Source organism: Ursus americanus, chromosome 20 (genome assembly GCF_024610735.1).
Source record: "Ursus americanus isolate L20-20 chromosome 20, mUrsAme1.1.p, whole genome shotgun sequence".
Classification (NCBI taxonomy): Eukaryota; Metazoa; Chordata; class Mammalia; order Carnivora; family Ursidae; genus Ursus; species Ursus americanus.
This window is the reverse complement of record NC_142146.1, coordinates 3,303,560-3,317,652: the sequence shown is the minus strand read 5'-3', so window position 1 is coordinate 3,317,652 and position 14,093 is coordinate 3,303,560. Positions and strand designations below refer to the sequence as shown.

The 14,093-nt window shown below is 40.2% G+C and overlaps 1 protein-coding gene across 5 annotated transcripts in view; it reads right to left on the bottom strand.

Annotated features, from left to right (window-relative positions):
* Positions 1-14,093, bottom strand: part of ANO10 (anoctamin 10) — a 237,082-nt gene that overhangs the window by 202,723 nt on the left and 20,266 nt on the right. For all 5 annotated transcript variants that reach the window (XM_087870040.1, XM_045798360.2, XM_045798359.2 and 2 more), the window contains one exon: positions 38-157. In XM_087870040.1, the coding sequence (XP_087726166.1) occupies positions 38-157 (120 nt within the window). The remainder of the gene's footprint in view (positions 1-37; positions 158-14,093) is intronic.

The window sequence follows — 14,093 nt, the reverse complement described above, 5'->3', positions numbered from 1 at the left end:
GTAGTTCTTCTCTACGAGAACAGTTATTGACACATACCTACAGGCTGATACTTTAAAGTAAACCGAGTGTACCAGCTGTCCTCAAGCTTCTTCAGAGCTTCATTATCATGCAGTGGGAACATCTGAATCACGATGCCAGAGGTGAGCAATCTTCTCACTGCAGAGGGAAAATGTGCCAAACTAGATAAAATGGATTTGAGATCACTTGTGACATACTTCTTCAAATGCTAGAAAGACAGCCCAATAAGGAAGGGGTGCTACACAAGGAGCAGCGGTATACTGCCTACTCTTAAAGCATATATTCTTTTTTCTTCACAATGTAAATATCTTGACTATTTTAACTATGAAAGCAATACAAGTTTATGTAAAATTTTAAAACATACTGCAATGTACAAATTAGAATTGGAGAGATCCTCCTACAAAAAATAACCAGCGTAAACAGCAATTTTGTGTAAAACCAAACTTCAAAACATACATCCATAAATATATATTATAAAAATAAAAGTAGGATCGTTCAATACACATTGTTCCATAATCTTTTCTCATGTAGTGGTATATAACAAATCTTTCTCAATGTCAATGCCTATAAACATGAAATGTCCTTTTTAACAGTATCATAATATTCCCTTGTATGAAGTGCTATAATTTAATCCTCTATTAAAAAATACTTGTTTCCTGCCCCCACCTTTTTTGCTACTATAAATGTTAATTCAGGGCACTTGGGTGGCTCAGTCAGTTAAGCGTCCCACTCTTCATTTCAGCTCAGGTTACGATCTCACGGTTGTGGGATCTAGCCCCACATCAGGCTCCATGCTCAACCAGGAGTCTGCTGGAGAGTCTCTCCCTCCGCCCCTTCCCTCTGTCACGCACGCGCGCCCTCTCTCTCTAATAAATAAATCTTAATAAATAAACAAATAAATGTTAAAATTCTTATACACATATCTATTCCCACCTGCCCACTATTTCCTCAAACACACTTAGAAGTAGAATTGCTAGGTGTCCAAGCATATGTATTTTAAATTTGGACACCTATTATAAAACTGCTCCCGGAAAGACTTCACCAATCTGTCCTCCCACCACAGTGAAGGTAAGAAGACAGTGTTCAGTTCCTTTGATTGTTGATGATACTGAATATTTGCAGAATCATTTTCATCTTTTTCTAATCTGGTAACAAAGGCTTACATTTACAAACAGCAAATATCAAAATCAAATAATATCATACTTTCAGCAGTCAGCTGACTAGTATGATTTTGTCACTCATGCCCAGATTTGAAAGAGACAAGTGAATTTAACCAAAGACAAAATCCCATGGTAAAAATAAGTGAAAACAGGGCATTCTCTCATCCATAATTCTTTAGAGCGACTCACTGGGTGGGTGGGTCTTCACGTCTTAACAGGAAGTGTGTTCAGCAGACATGGAGAGTGCCAATCCAGTGCCTTGTGCCTTACGTGGGGAGATGGACTACTTCCCACATAAGTTTCTAGTAGAGCCTCTATCTAAAGAGTATAGCTGCTTATAAGATGGAATTTGCATAAAGAAAAGATACTTTGCTGTTTTATCCACTGATAAGCTTTGAGCTCTTCAAGGTTTATCAGCTCACCTCTTCCAAGGGACTCCCTTATCTCCTATGTACCTTGTCACCAAAGACAAGTGATGAGCATATTAAGCAATAGGCTCTTCAAGGAGGATGACAAACGAATGTGTGCAGCGTCAAGGAAAGTATGTTTTAAGGTCTCAGTGTAGAAATTATATAACAAAGAGAAATGGTATTCTCAAGACAGATGCCCTATCATAAAATCTTCAGAGTCATTTAAAAGTAAAGCAGGGGCACCTGGATGGCTCAGTCAGTTAGGCATCTGACTCTAGATTTCGGTTCAGGTCATGATCTCAGTGTTGTTGAGATCGAGTCCGGATCACGCTCCAAACCCAGCTACATACTCGGTTTCCCTCTCTCCCACTCCCTCTACAGCTGTCCCCCTGTCTCTAAAACAGAATAAAAACAATAAAAATAAAGCTAACTTCTTAGAAATGAACAAAGAATGATAAAACAGGAGATATGTGATACCAATAACAGGAAAAAGCCTGGGTCTGAAAGAAAAATTCTGATTGATGAGTCTTACAATTATATCTCACACAGAAGTTATTTTAAAAAGTCTCAAAGGGGCACCGGGGTGGCTCAGTTAGTTGAGCATTGGACTCTTGGTTTCAGCTCAGGTCATGATCTCAGGGTCATGAGATCGAGCTCCAGGTCAGGCTCCATGCTCAGGAGGGAGTCTGCTGGAGATTCTCCCTCTTCCTTTCCCTCTGCCCTCCCCCTGCTCTCGTGCTCTCTCTCTCTCTCAAAATAAATAAATCTTTTTTAAAAAGTCTTGAAAAGCTAGGGATGTGATGATATCCTTAATAACTAAAAAAGGCATACACTCAAAATATCATTAATTAGGGGGAAAAGGTACATGGTTTATATTACCCACTGATGCTGTCAAATCCATTTTTTAATGATTTTATTCTGAAGTGTTTCAGTGGGTTTTTCTTCAGCTCACATGAGTGAAAGTCGGTCACCCACAACTGCTCTGATTTTTATCTCTTATTTGAAGATGCACAGCTGTACTTTATTCTTTTTTCCATTACTACCCTTTTCAATTACTGTGTCAAGTTATTTAACTTTGAACTGACAACATCTGAATTATTTCACTATTTCTAAATTCTTTTTAAAAAACTGACTGCATTCTACTATAGATGACTTTCTAGGCAGGCATAAAAACCAGCTAATTCTAAAAATAGGACTGTGAACTGAAGGACTCAGAATATAAAGACTCAAGTCCTAAATTACCAGGCTTCTCTTCACCATCAATGCCAAAAGCATGGTTCCAATTTCAGCTTCTAAAAATAGAGGTTTTTCTTTTAATCCTTTAACTTTCTCTTGTCAGCTAAGAATGTAATTAAAATGACCCTTACCTTCAAAGGAAAGTCTGATGCTGTGCAGGCCTATTTAAAGAAAGAAACAACTGCTTCCCAGGAGGATCAAGACGGCATATTGGAGCTCACCTCTCCCCAGACACACCAAGGCTACAACTACATAGAGAACAACCCTCTCTGAGAATGACCTGAAGAATAACAGTACAGCTCTTCCACAGCTAGACAGAAAAAGTCACACTGAGAAGCATAAAAGGGGGAAGAGAAGTGGTCTGATTGGGACCCACACCCCCAGCATGGCAGCCAACGAGTGGGAGGGATATCACATGCGGGGAGGTCCTCCCTGTGGAGTGAGGGGTTCAAGCCCCACATGGGGCAACCTTGCCATGGGGACCTGCACTGGGAAGATGGGCCCCAAAATGTCTGGCTTTGAAAATCAGCAGGGCTAACCCCAAGAGAGTCATAGGGCTAGAGGAAACCAAGATTCCACTCTTAAAAGACCCATCCACATACTCGCTCTAAGACCTAGTGCAGAAGCAGCAGTTTGAAAAGTACCTGGGCCATACATAAAGGAGATTCACTGACTAACTTTAGGGCATGTTCCAGAGGTGCAGGGAACTGCAGGAACTTTCTCCAGGAATGGAAGCACTGGCAGATGCCATTTTTCTCACCCTACCTATCTGGCCTAGTACTGGTGAGAGAGTTCTGACACTCTCCATCTACCTTGCTAGCACTGCTAGCCCCACCCTGGTATTCCCGTGCAGACCTGCCTCGCTCAACTATCCCAACACTGGAAAGCACCCCCCCAAAATGGCTCCCACCCCACCACACCCACCAGGCCACCCCCACCTTAACTGGTGCTCCCCCAAAGGGGATCCCATCCACCATGAGCCCACAACAGTTGTGGCTCACCCAAAACAGGAGGGAACACACAAAGGACATCCCTGGAGCTCCTGATTCTGGTGACCGGTAGGGGACTGCACTTCTGGGCCCCACAGTATACCTTCTATAGAAGGCCACTCCTTTAAGACCAGGAGATGTGGCTGACTTACCTGAAACACACAAACAAACACAAAGAGGCAAGATGAGAAGACAGAGGAATATGTTGCAAATGAAAGAACAAGATGAAATCTCAGAAAAAGAATTAAATGAAACAGAAATAGGCAATCTCCCTGATAAAGAGTTCCAAGTAATGGTCATGAAGATGCTCACCAAACTCAGGTGAAGAATTGATGAATATAGCAAGAACTTCAAGAAAGAGATAAATAACAGAAAATAAGAACCAATCGGAACCAAAGAATATAACTGAATTGAAAAATATACTAGAGGGAATCAATAGCAGATTAGAGGATGCAGAAGAATGGATCAGCAATCTGGGTGGAAATGACCCTAGCTGAATGGCAAAAAGAAAAAAGAATTTTTTGTTTTTAAGATTTTATTTATTTGACAGAGAGAGAGAGAGCCAGCGAGAGAGGGAACACAAGCAGGGAGAGTGGGAGAGGAAGAAGCAGGCTTCCCAGCGGAGCAGGGAGCCCGATGGGGGGCTCGATCCCAGGACCCTGGGATCACGCTCTGAGCTGAAGGCAGATGCTTAATGATTGAGCCACCCAGGCTCCCCAAGAAAAAAGAATTTAAAAAACTGAGGATAGTTGGGGCACCTGGGTGGCTCAGTTGGTTAAGCATCTGCCTTTGGCTCAGGTCATGATTCCAGGGTCCTGGGATCTCTGCTCAGCAGGGAGCCTGCTTCTCCCTCTCTCTCTGCCTGCCTCTCTTTCTCTCTCCCTCTCTCTTTGTCAAATAAATAAAATCTTAAAAAGAAAACTGAGGATAGTTTAAGAGACCTTTAGGATCAAGGGTACTAACATTTGCATTATAAAGTTCCCAGAATGAGAAGATGAAGAGAAAGGAGCAGAAAACTTATTTAAAGAAGTTACAGCTGAAACAGACAAGAAAACAGACATCCAGGTCCAAAAAGGAAAGAGAGCCCTGGGCAAGAAAACAGACATCCACGTCCAAAATGGAAAGAGAGCCCCAAACAAGATGAATCCAAAGAGGTTCATACCAAGATACAAAATAATGAAAGTGTCAAAAATTAAAGAGAAAATATTAAAAGCAGCTGGAAATAAGCAACTAGTTACATACATGAGAACACCCATAATAGTATCAGCTGATTTTTCAGCAGACTTTGCAGGTCAGAAAGGAATGGCCCAATATATTCAAAGCGTTGAAAGGGAAAACCCACAAAGAGAAACAGACTACCCAGCAAGGTTATCATTCAGAATTGAAGTACAAATAAAGAGTTTCCCAGACAAAAGAGTTCATCACCACTAAACCTGCTTTAGGAAAGCAGGAAATGTTAAAGGAACTTCTTTAAGTGGAAAACAAAAGGCCATAACCAGAAGAAAATTTTGAAAGAAAAAATCTAACTGTAACAGTGAACATAATAGTAAAGAGGTGGATCAACCACTTACAAAGCTAGTATGAAGGTTAAAAGGTAAAAGTAGTAAGTCAGCAATATCTACAACAGTTAGTTAAGGGATACACAAAATAAAAAGATGTGAAATATGAAGACAAAAACATAAAACAGGGAGTGGGGAGAGTAAAAATGTAGTGCTTTTAGAATGTGCTCAAACTTGGGCAACCATCAACTTGAAACACATTGCTACATACACAGGGTATTATATGCAAACCTCACAGTATTCACAAACCAGAAACCTCTAATAGATACACAAAAAATAAAAAGGAAGGAATTCAAACATAACACTGAAGAAAATCATCAAATCACAAGGGAAGTGAGCAAGAGAAGAAGGAACACAGAAGAACTACAATAAAAACCAAAAACAATTAACAAAATGGCAATAAGTACATACCTATCAATAAGTACTTTAAATATAAATGGACAAAGTGTTCCAAGTGTACCCAAAAGATATAGGGCAACTGAATGGGTAAATAAATGAGACTCATCTATATGCTGTCTAAAAGAGACTTACTTCAGACCTAAAGACATGCACAGACTAAAAGTAAAGGGATGAGAAAGATATTCCATGAAAATGAACATGAAAAGAAAGCTGGAGTAGCATACTTATATCAAACAAAATATAGACTGTAAAACAAGGACTGTTTAACAAAGAAGGGCCCTACATAATAATAAAAAAATCAATCCAACAAGAGGATATAATAATTGTAAATACCTCTGTACCTATGTACCCAACATAGAAGCACTTAAGTATGTAAAGCAAATATTAACAGCCAAAAAGGGAGAAACAGACAATAATACAATAATAGTAGGGGACTTTAATGCTCCACTTACACAAATGGATAGATCAGCCAGGCAGAAAATCAATTAAAAAAAACCACTGGTCTTAAATGACACATTACACCAGATGGACTTAACAGATACACACAAAAAATTTCATCCCAAACCAGCAGAACACATTCTTTTGACGTCCATATGGAACATTCAACAGGACAAATCATATATTAGGAAACAAAATAAGTTTCAATAAATTGAAGAAGACTGAAATTATATCAAGCATCTTTTCTGACCACAATGGTATAAGACTATAAATCAACTACAAGAAAAAAATGAAAAAAAAAATATGTATACACAGAGGCTAAACAACGCACTAATAAACAACCAATGGCCAATGGATCAATGAGGAAATTAAAAAAACCAAAAACAAAAGCAAAAACAAACTGACACAAATGAAAACAGAAACACAATGTTCCAAAATCAATGAGCCTGAGCAAAAGCAGCTGTAAGAGGGAAATTCATAGCAGCAAAGGCCTACCTCAAGAAACCAGAAAAATCTCAAATAAACAATCTAAACTTACACCTAAATAAACTGGAGAAAGAACAAAGCCCAAAGTTAATAGAAGGAAGGAAATGCTAAAGATCAAAGTGGAAATAAATGAAATAGAGACCTCAAAAATAATAGAAAAGATCAAGGAAACTAGTAGCTGGTTCTCCAAAAAGATTTAAAAAAATTGAAAAACAGACTCATCAAAAAAAAAAAAAAAGAAGAAGAAGAAAAAAAAAAGAAGAAAGAAAGGAAGGAAGGAGGGAGAGAAGAGAAACCAAATAAATAAAATTAGAAATGAAAGAGAAGTTACAACTGACATCACAAAAATACAAGGGGTTGTAAGAGACTACTACCAACAGTCATATGCCAACAAACTGGACAACCTAGAAGAAACTGACAAATTCCTGGAAACACTCAATTTTCAGGGAAGACTGAAATAGGAAGAAAGAGAAAATCTGAACAGACTGATTACTAGTAATGAAACTGAATCAGTTATCAAAAAATTTCCAACAAAGACAAGCCCAGAACCAAACAGCCTCACAGGTGAATTCTACCAAACATTTATTTTTTAAAAAGATTTCATTTGTTTGTTTGTTTATATAGAGAGTGTGAGCGGGGGAGAGGGGCAGAGGGAGTGGAAGAATCTCAAGCAGACTCCTCGCTGAGCATGGAGCCCAATGTGGGGCCCAGTCTCACAACCCTGAGATCATGACTTGAGTTGAAATCCAAGTTGGATGCTAAACTGACTGAGCCACCCAAGTGCCCCTCTACCAAACATTTATATATATATTTTTAAGATTTTATTTATTTATTTGACAGCGAGAGGGACAGCCAGCAAGAGAGGGAACACAAGCAGGGAGAGTGGGAGAGGAAGAAGCAGGCTCATAGCGGAGGAGCCTGATATGGGGCTCGATCCCATAATGCCGGGATCACGCCCTGAGCTGAAGGCAGACGCTTAACGACTGCGCCACCCAGGTGCCCCCCCTCTACCAAACATTTAAAGAAGAGTTAATGCCTATCTTTCTCAAACTATTCTAAAAATTTCAAGATAAAGGAACACTTCTAAATTCATCCTATGAGGCCAGAATTTACCCTGATACCAAAACCAGACAAAGATTCTACAAAAAAAAGGAAATTACAGCCCAGTATCACTGATGAACATAGAGGTAAAAATCCTCAACAAAATACAAGCAAACCAAATTCAATAATACATTAAAAGGATCACACATCATAATCAAGGGAAATTTATTCCAGGGATGCAAGGATGGTTCAATATCCTAAAACCAAATCAATCAATGTGATATACCATATTCACAAAATGAAGGATAAAAATCATATGATCACCTCAATAGATGCAGAAAAAGTATTTGATAAAATTCCACATCCATTTATGATTAAAAAAACTTTCAATAAAATGGGTATAGAGGGAACATTACTCAACATAATAAAGCCCACATATAAAAATAACACAAATAACATCACACTCCAGATTGGGAACAAGACAAGGATATCCATTCTCACCACTTTTATTCAACATGGTATTAGAAGTTCTAGCTGCAACAATCAGACAGCAAAAAGGAATAAAAGGCATTCAAATTGGTAAGAAGGAAGTTAAACTGTCACTATTGGCAGATAGCACAATATTACATATAGAAAAACCTAAAGAATCCACCAAAAAACTATCAGATTAAATGAATTCAGTAAAGATGACTAATATAAAGTTAATATATAGAAATCTGTTGTTTCTATACACTAACAGCAAAACATCATAAAGAGAAATTAAGAAAACAATTCTATTTACAATTGCATCAAAAGTAATACATAGGATTAATTTAACAAAGGAGGTGAAAGACCTGTACTCTGAAAACTGTCAGTCACTGATGAAAGAAATGGAAGATAACACAAATAAATGGAAAGATATACCATGCTCATGAGTTGGAAGAATTAATATTGTTAAAATGTTCATACTAACCAAAGCAATCTACAAATTCAGTGCAATCCCTATCAAAATACCAATGGCATTTTTTACAGAACTAAAATAAATAATCCTAAAATCTGTATGGAACCACAAAAAAAACCCAAATAACCAAAGCCATCCTTTTTTTTTTTTAAGATTATTTATTTATTTGAGAGAGAGAGACAGAGATAGTGAGAGAGAGTAAGCGCATGAGCAGGGAAGCAGCCTCCTGCTGAACAAGGAGCCTGATATGGGGCTTGATCCCAGGACCTTGGGATGGTGACCTGAGCTGAAGGCAGACACTTAACTGACTGAGCCACCAAGGCACCCCCATAACCAAAGCCATCTTGAGAAAGAAGAACAAAACTAGAGATATCATGTTCCCAGATGTCAAACTATACTACAAAGCTATAATAATCAAAACAGTATGGTACTGGCACAAAAGCAGATATGTAGACCTATGAACAGAATACAGAGCCAGGAAATAAAGCCATGCACATATGGTCAATTAATCTACAACAAAGGAGGCAAGAATACACGATGGGGAAATGACAGTCTCTTCAACAAATGGTGTTAGGAAAACTGGTCAGCTACATGTAAAAAAGTGAAAATGGATCAATTTCTCACACCATATACAAAAATAAACTCGAAGTAGATTAAAGACTTAAATGTAAAACATGAAACTATACATCTCCTAAAAAGAATACGGCAGTAAACTCCTACACTGGTCTTAGCAATATTTTTTTTGGTTCTGTGTCCTCAGGCAAGGGCAACATAAGCAAAAATAAATTATTGAGTCTATATCAAACTAAAAACCTTTGTATAGCAAAGGAAACCATCAAGAAAATGAAAAAGCAACCTACTGAATGGGGGAAGATACTTACAAATGATATATCTGATAATGGGTTAATATCCAAAATACATAAAGAACTCATACAAGTCAGCAACCAAAAAGAAAGAAAAAAAGCCACCCCAATCAATCTGATTAAAAAATGGGCAGGGACCTGAACATTTTCCCAAAGAAAACATACAGAAGGCTAACAGACACATGAAGAAATGCTCAGTATCACTAATCACCAGGGAAAGGCAAACCACAATGACATGTCACCTCACATGTGTCAGATCAGCTAGTATCAAAAAGACAAAAAATGTGTCTCCCGTGAAACTTAAAGGCCAAAAACAAGTGGGGGGGGGCTGGGTAGCTCAGTCTGTTAAGCGTCTGCCTTCAGCTCAGGTTTTGATCCTGGGGTCCTGGGATTGAGCCCTGTGTCAAGGTCCCTGCTCAGCGGAGAGCCTGCTTCTCCCTCCATCTGCCCCTTCCCCCACTCGTGTGCTCTCACTCGCTCTCTCTGACAAACACACACACAAATAAATAAAATCTTTAAAAAAAAAAAAAAGCTTTTCCACTCATTGCTATGGATTAACCTCATGGAAATCTAAGATTTTAAATTACTCTGAGTTTTATTAGCTCTAAAATTTGCACTGTGAAAACGTTCACACTTCATAATTATGCATATCTCATATGCACATCCCATTTCTTCTTCAACCAAATATTATGATATAACACAGCATTTTAGGGATCACATTTTCAAAGACATAAGGGAAGAAAATAATGCAGATTTTGAAAATCCAGCTTTGACAATGGAAATATGATTCTTACTTCACATGTATAAAAAATTTTCAAATGACCATGATGAGATGATTTATTATCTTTATATGTATTAAGAAAGAAAGAAAGAAAGAAAGAAAGAAAGAAAGAAGGAAGAGAAAGAAAGAAAGAAAGAAAGAAAGAAAGAAAGAAAGAAAGAAAGAAAGAAAGAGGGAGGATCCTTGTTTATAAAAGCCTCATCCTGCCAGCAAGAAAGTTATTCCTATTATGGCTTTAGGGACACCAGACAGGGATCCTATACACCGAAGAACAATCCATTTACATATATCCGCTTCAAGGTTTTCATTCATTTGAAAATTTCTCTCAGAAGTGGCTGGGAGCATTTGGAAAACTGCTGCTTCCAGAGTCCCATCTGATGGGAACGTACACACAGTTTCTGTCCCAGCCGCAGAAAGAGGATGTACCTGTGCAGAAACTAGCAGAAGGACGCAGGGACTTCCACATAAGAATCTGAATAATGTGGATAAACAGGAAGAAATGGGATGCTGACATTAGCAATCAAGATGGTGCCTCAGTCTGTTTTGTACCTAGCAGTGTCTTATTCCCACTAACAGATTAAGAAAGATTTAAAATTCTGGAAAGGCACCAAACAACTGCCTGAATACAGAATGTGGAACTCCTGGTAACAAACAGTGGCAGAAAGACACCTCTGCCCTGTTCTTGTTCATGACAAAAGTTAAAAACAACAAAGGAAACAAGATACATAAAGGGAAACACCTATCTTTGATGAAAGTAAGAAAAAAAACCCTATAAATCCAAATCATAAACCATGAGAAGAGGCTTTAAAAGTCAGCCCAGGCTAAGCTAAGAGCACCCATGCCTCTGCACAATGGGGTCAAGGAGGATAGGGCAGGCTTCTCCTGGACACCAAGGGGTGGTGACTGCCCCACTACCCATATGTGGACAAAAAGGACTCACGGTGGACCCCTGAACTACATCTGCTGGGAAAGATGGTGGTCTGGCAAAACAAGTAATAACCACAAGTAAATGGCATAGAACTATGCAGAAATACTACAGGGAAAAGGAAACCATAAACAAAGGCAGAGAAGAAACACAGCAGGAAATTATAGCATCGAACAATGAAAGTCTATGAAATTAAAGAAATGAAAGTTAAAGAAATGAAATTAAACCATCTCTCTGAAATTAAAATCCAAAGAAGAGCTATAAGAGATGAAGGTGAGAGCTCAGAAAAAGTGATTTAAGACACACATAAAACTACTACAAAGTCATAATAAAAGCTACCAGGAAAGACTGAAAACATAGCCAGGAAAATGGTAGAGAAACATAAGAAAATTACATAAAACCTTAAAAATAATTCAGAGAATATTTAAGAGCCCACATACACATAATTGGCTTACCTAAAGACAAAAAGAAAGTAAACACAACCAAGTAACTCTTAAAAGGTTACTGAAAAAAATTCTGCGGTCATGGTAATCTTTAATCCATACATTGAAAAAATATATGTCCAACAAAAACTCCTACAATATAATCAAGACATATGAAGATAATTGGGAATGTAGACAAATAAGAAATCAGTATCTACATTCAAATTTCCTGACACCTCCTAAAAGCCATACAGATCAACAAGGAAAACAAATAAAAGCATCCGTAGCATATACCTACAGCATAACTCAGAGAAAGGAGAGTCCACAAAATCCAGTTTACAATGTAAGTCAGACAATAAAGGACCAAAACACATTCTTCCAAGTGCACATGGGACATTTTCCAGGATAGATCAGTCATATGTTAGGTTGCAAATTAAGTCTCAACAGATTTACAAAGGTCTATCATAAAAAGTATCCTCAGACCACAAAGGGATGAAGTTAGAAATCAGTAACAGAAGGAAAACTGAAGAGTTCACAAATGTATGGAAATTTAAAAACACATTCTCAAACAACCAATGGATAAAAGAAGACATCACAGGGGAAATTAGAAAATACTTAGCAATGAATGAAAACAAAAACACAATAAAACTTAGGAGACACAGAGAAAGAGAGGAAATCTGTGGCTAAGGACCTCAAATGAAAAAACCTAACTTTAGAGAGAGGTTAAGATGGCGGAGGAGTAGGGGACCCCTTTTTCAGCTGGTCCCCTGAGTCGAGCTGGATAGGTACCAGACCAGCCTAAATAACCACGGAATCAGGCTGAGACGCAGGATGATGCATCTGGATCTCTACAAATGAACATCTCCAGCGCTGAGTACTGAGGTACGAAGAGGGGAGCTGTAAACCGTGCACAGATATCGGAAGATAAACGGAAGGGGGAGGGAGCCGCCGCATTTGGGCTCCGGGAAGCGGCAGCCACCTGCACGGGGGAGCGGGCGGACTCACAGAGGGCACCCGCGAGAGAGCTGACTGAGACCGGTGAGCCGGGAGCGCGCGCCACCAGGCATCTCCCGGAACACCGGGAATCCCGTGTGCTCACGGGATCCAGACTGAGACCTGGAGCTCCTGGAGCGCGCGCGGGGCGGCTGGCGGCTGGCGGGATACCTGCACGGGGGAGCGGGCGGACTCGCGGTCGGCACCCGCGAAACAGCAGACTGAGACCCTGAACCGGGTGCGCGCGCCACCAGGCTTCTCCCGAAACTCCGGAATCGAGGTGTGCTCACTGGGCATTGACTGAGACCGGGAGACCGGGAGTGCGCGGGGCGGCCGGTGGCTGGCGGCATTAGAAACACAAAGGACAGAGACGCGCCGGCCCTGGAAGTGAGGGCAGGGACGCCGAGTTGGTGCGCACATCCCGGGACACTGCAGGGTTGAGCAGCACCAACAGTAATAGAGTTAAAGTGGCCAGAACATCAGTGGAGAACGGGCCGCAATCCCTCTGTTCTGTGACAATGCAGCCTCTGCTGCTCTGACTCTCAGAAGAGGCATAGCCAGCCGCCAGGGAAAGCCGCCAGAGAACAAAAGCCTGGAAATACCGGCTCACAGCCTGCCCATCCCCATCCCCCCTCGCAGGGGACACGGAGACTCTAACCAAACAGGGTTGCCTGAGTATTGGTGCGGCAGGCCCCTCCCCCAGAAGGCAGGCTGAAAAATCAAGAAGCCCACAACCCGAGGCGCCTGGGTGGCGCAGTCATTGAGCGCCTGTCTTCGGCTTAGGGCGTGATCCCAGCGTTCCGGAAAAGAGTCCCTCATCGGGCTCCTCCACTGGGAGCCTGCTTCTTCCTCTCTCACTCCCCTGCTTCTGTTCCGTTCTTGCTGTCTGTCTCCCTCTCTCAGATAAGTAAATAAATAAAATCTTTAAAGAAGAAGCCCACATCTCTAAGATCCCTATAAAACAAGGGGCACAGCCTGGGACCCAGTCAATAATTTTGGGCTCTGGACAACCCCACAACCTCCCCTCATTAGAATGACAAGAAGGAGAAGCCCCCCCCAGCAAAGAAAAGACAGTGAGTCTGTGGCCTCTGCCACAGAAGTAACGGATATGGATGTAACCAAATTATCAGAAATGGAATTCAGAGTAACAATGGTCAAGATAATGAGTAGACTTGAAAAAAGTATTCAGGAAAATGTTACTGAGAATATAGAATCCCTAAGGGCGGAAATGAGAGCGAATTTGACAGAAATTAAAAATTCTATGAGCCAAATGCAGGCAAAACTAGAGGCTCTGACGGCCAGGGTCACCGAAGCAGAGGAAAGGGTTAGTGAATTGGAGGATGGGTTAATAGAGGAAAAAATGAAAATAGAAGATGGTCTTAAAAAAATCCACGCCCACGAATGTTGGCTATGGGAGATTACTGACTCAATG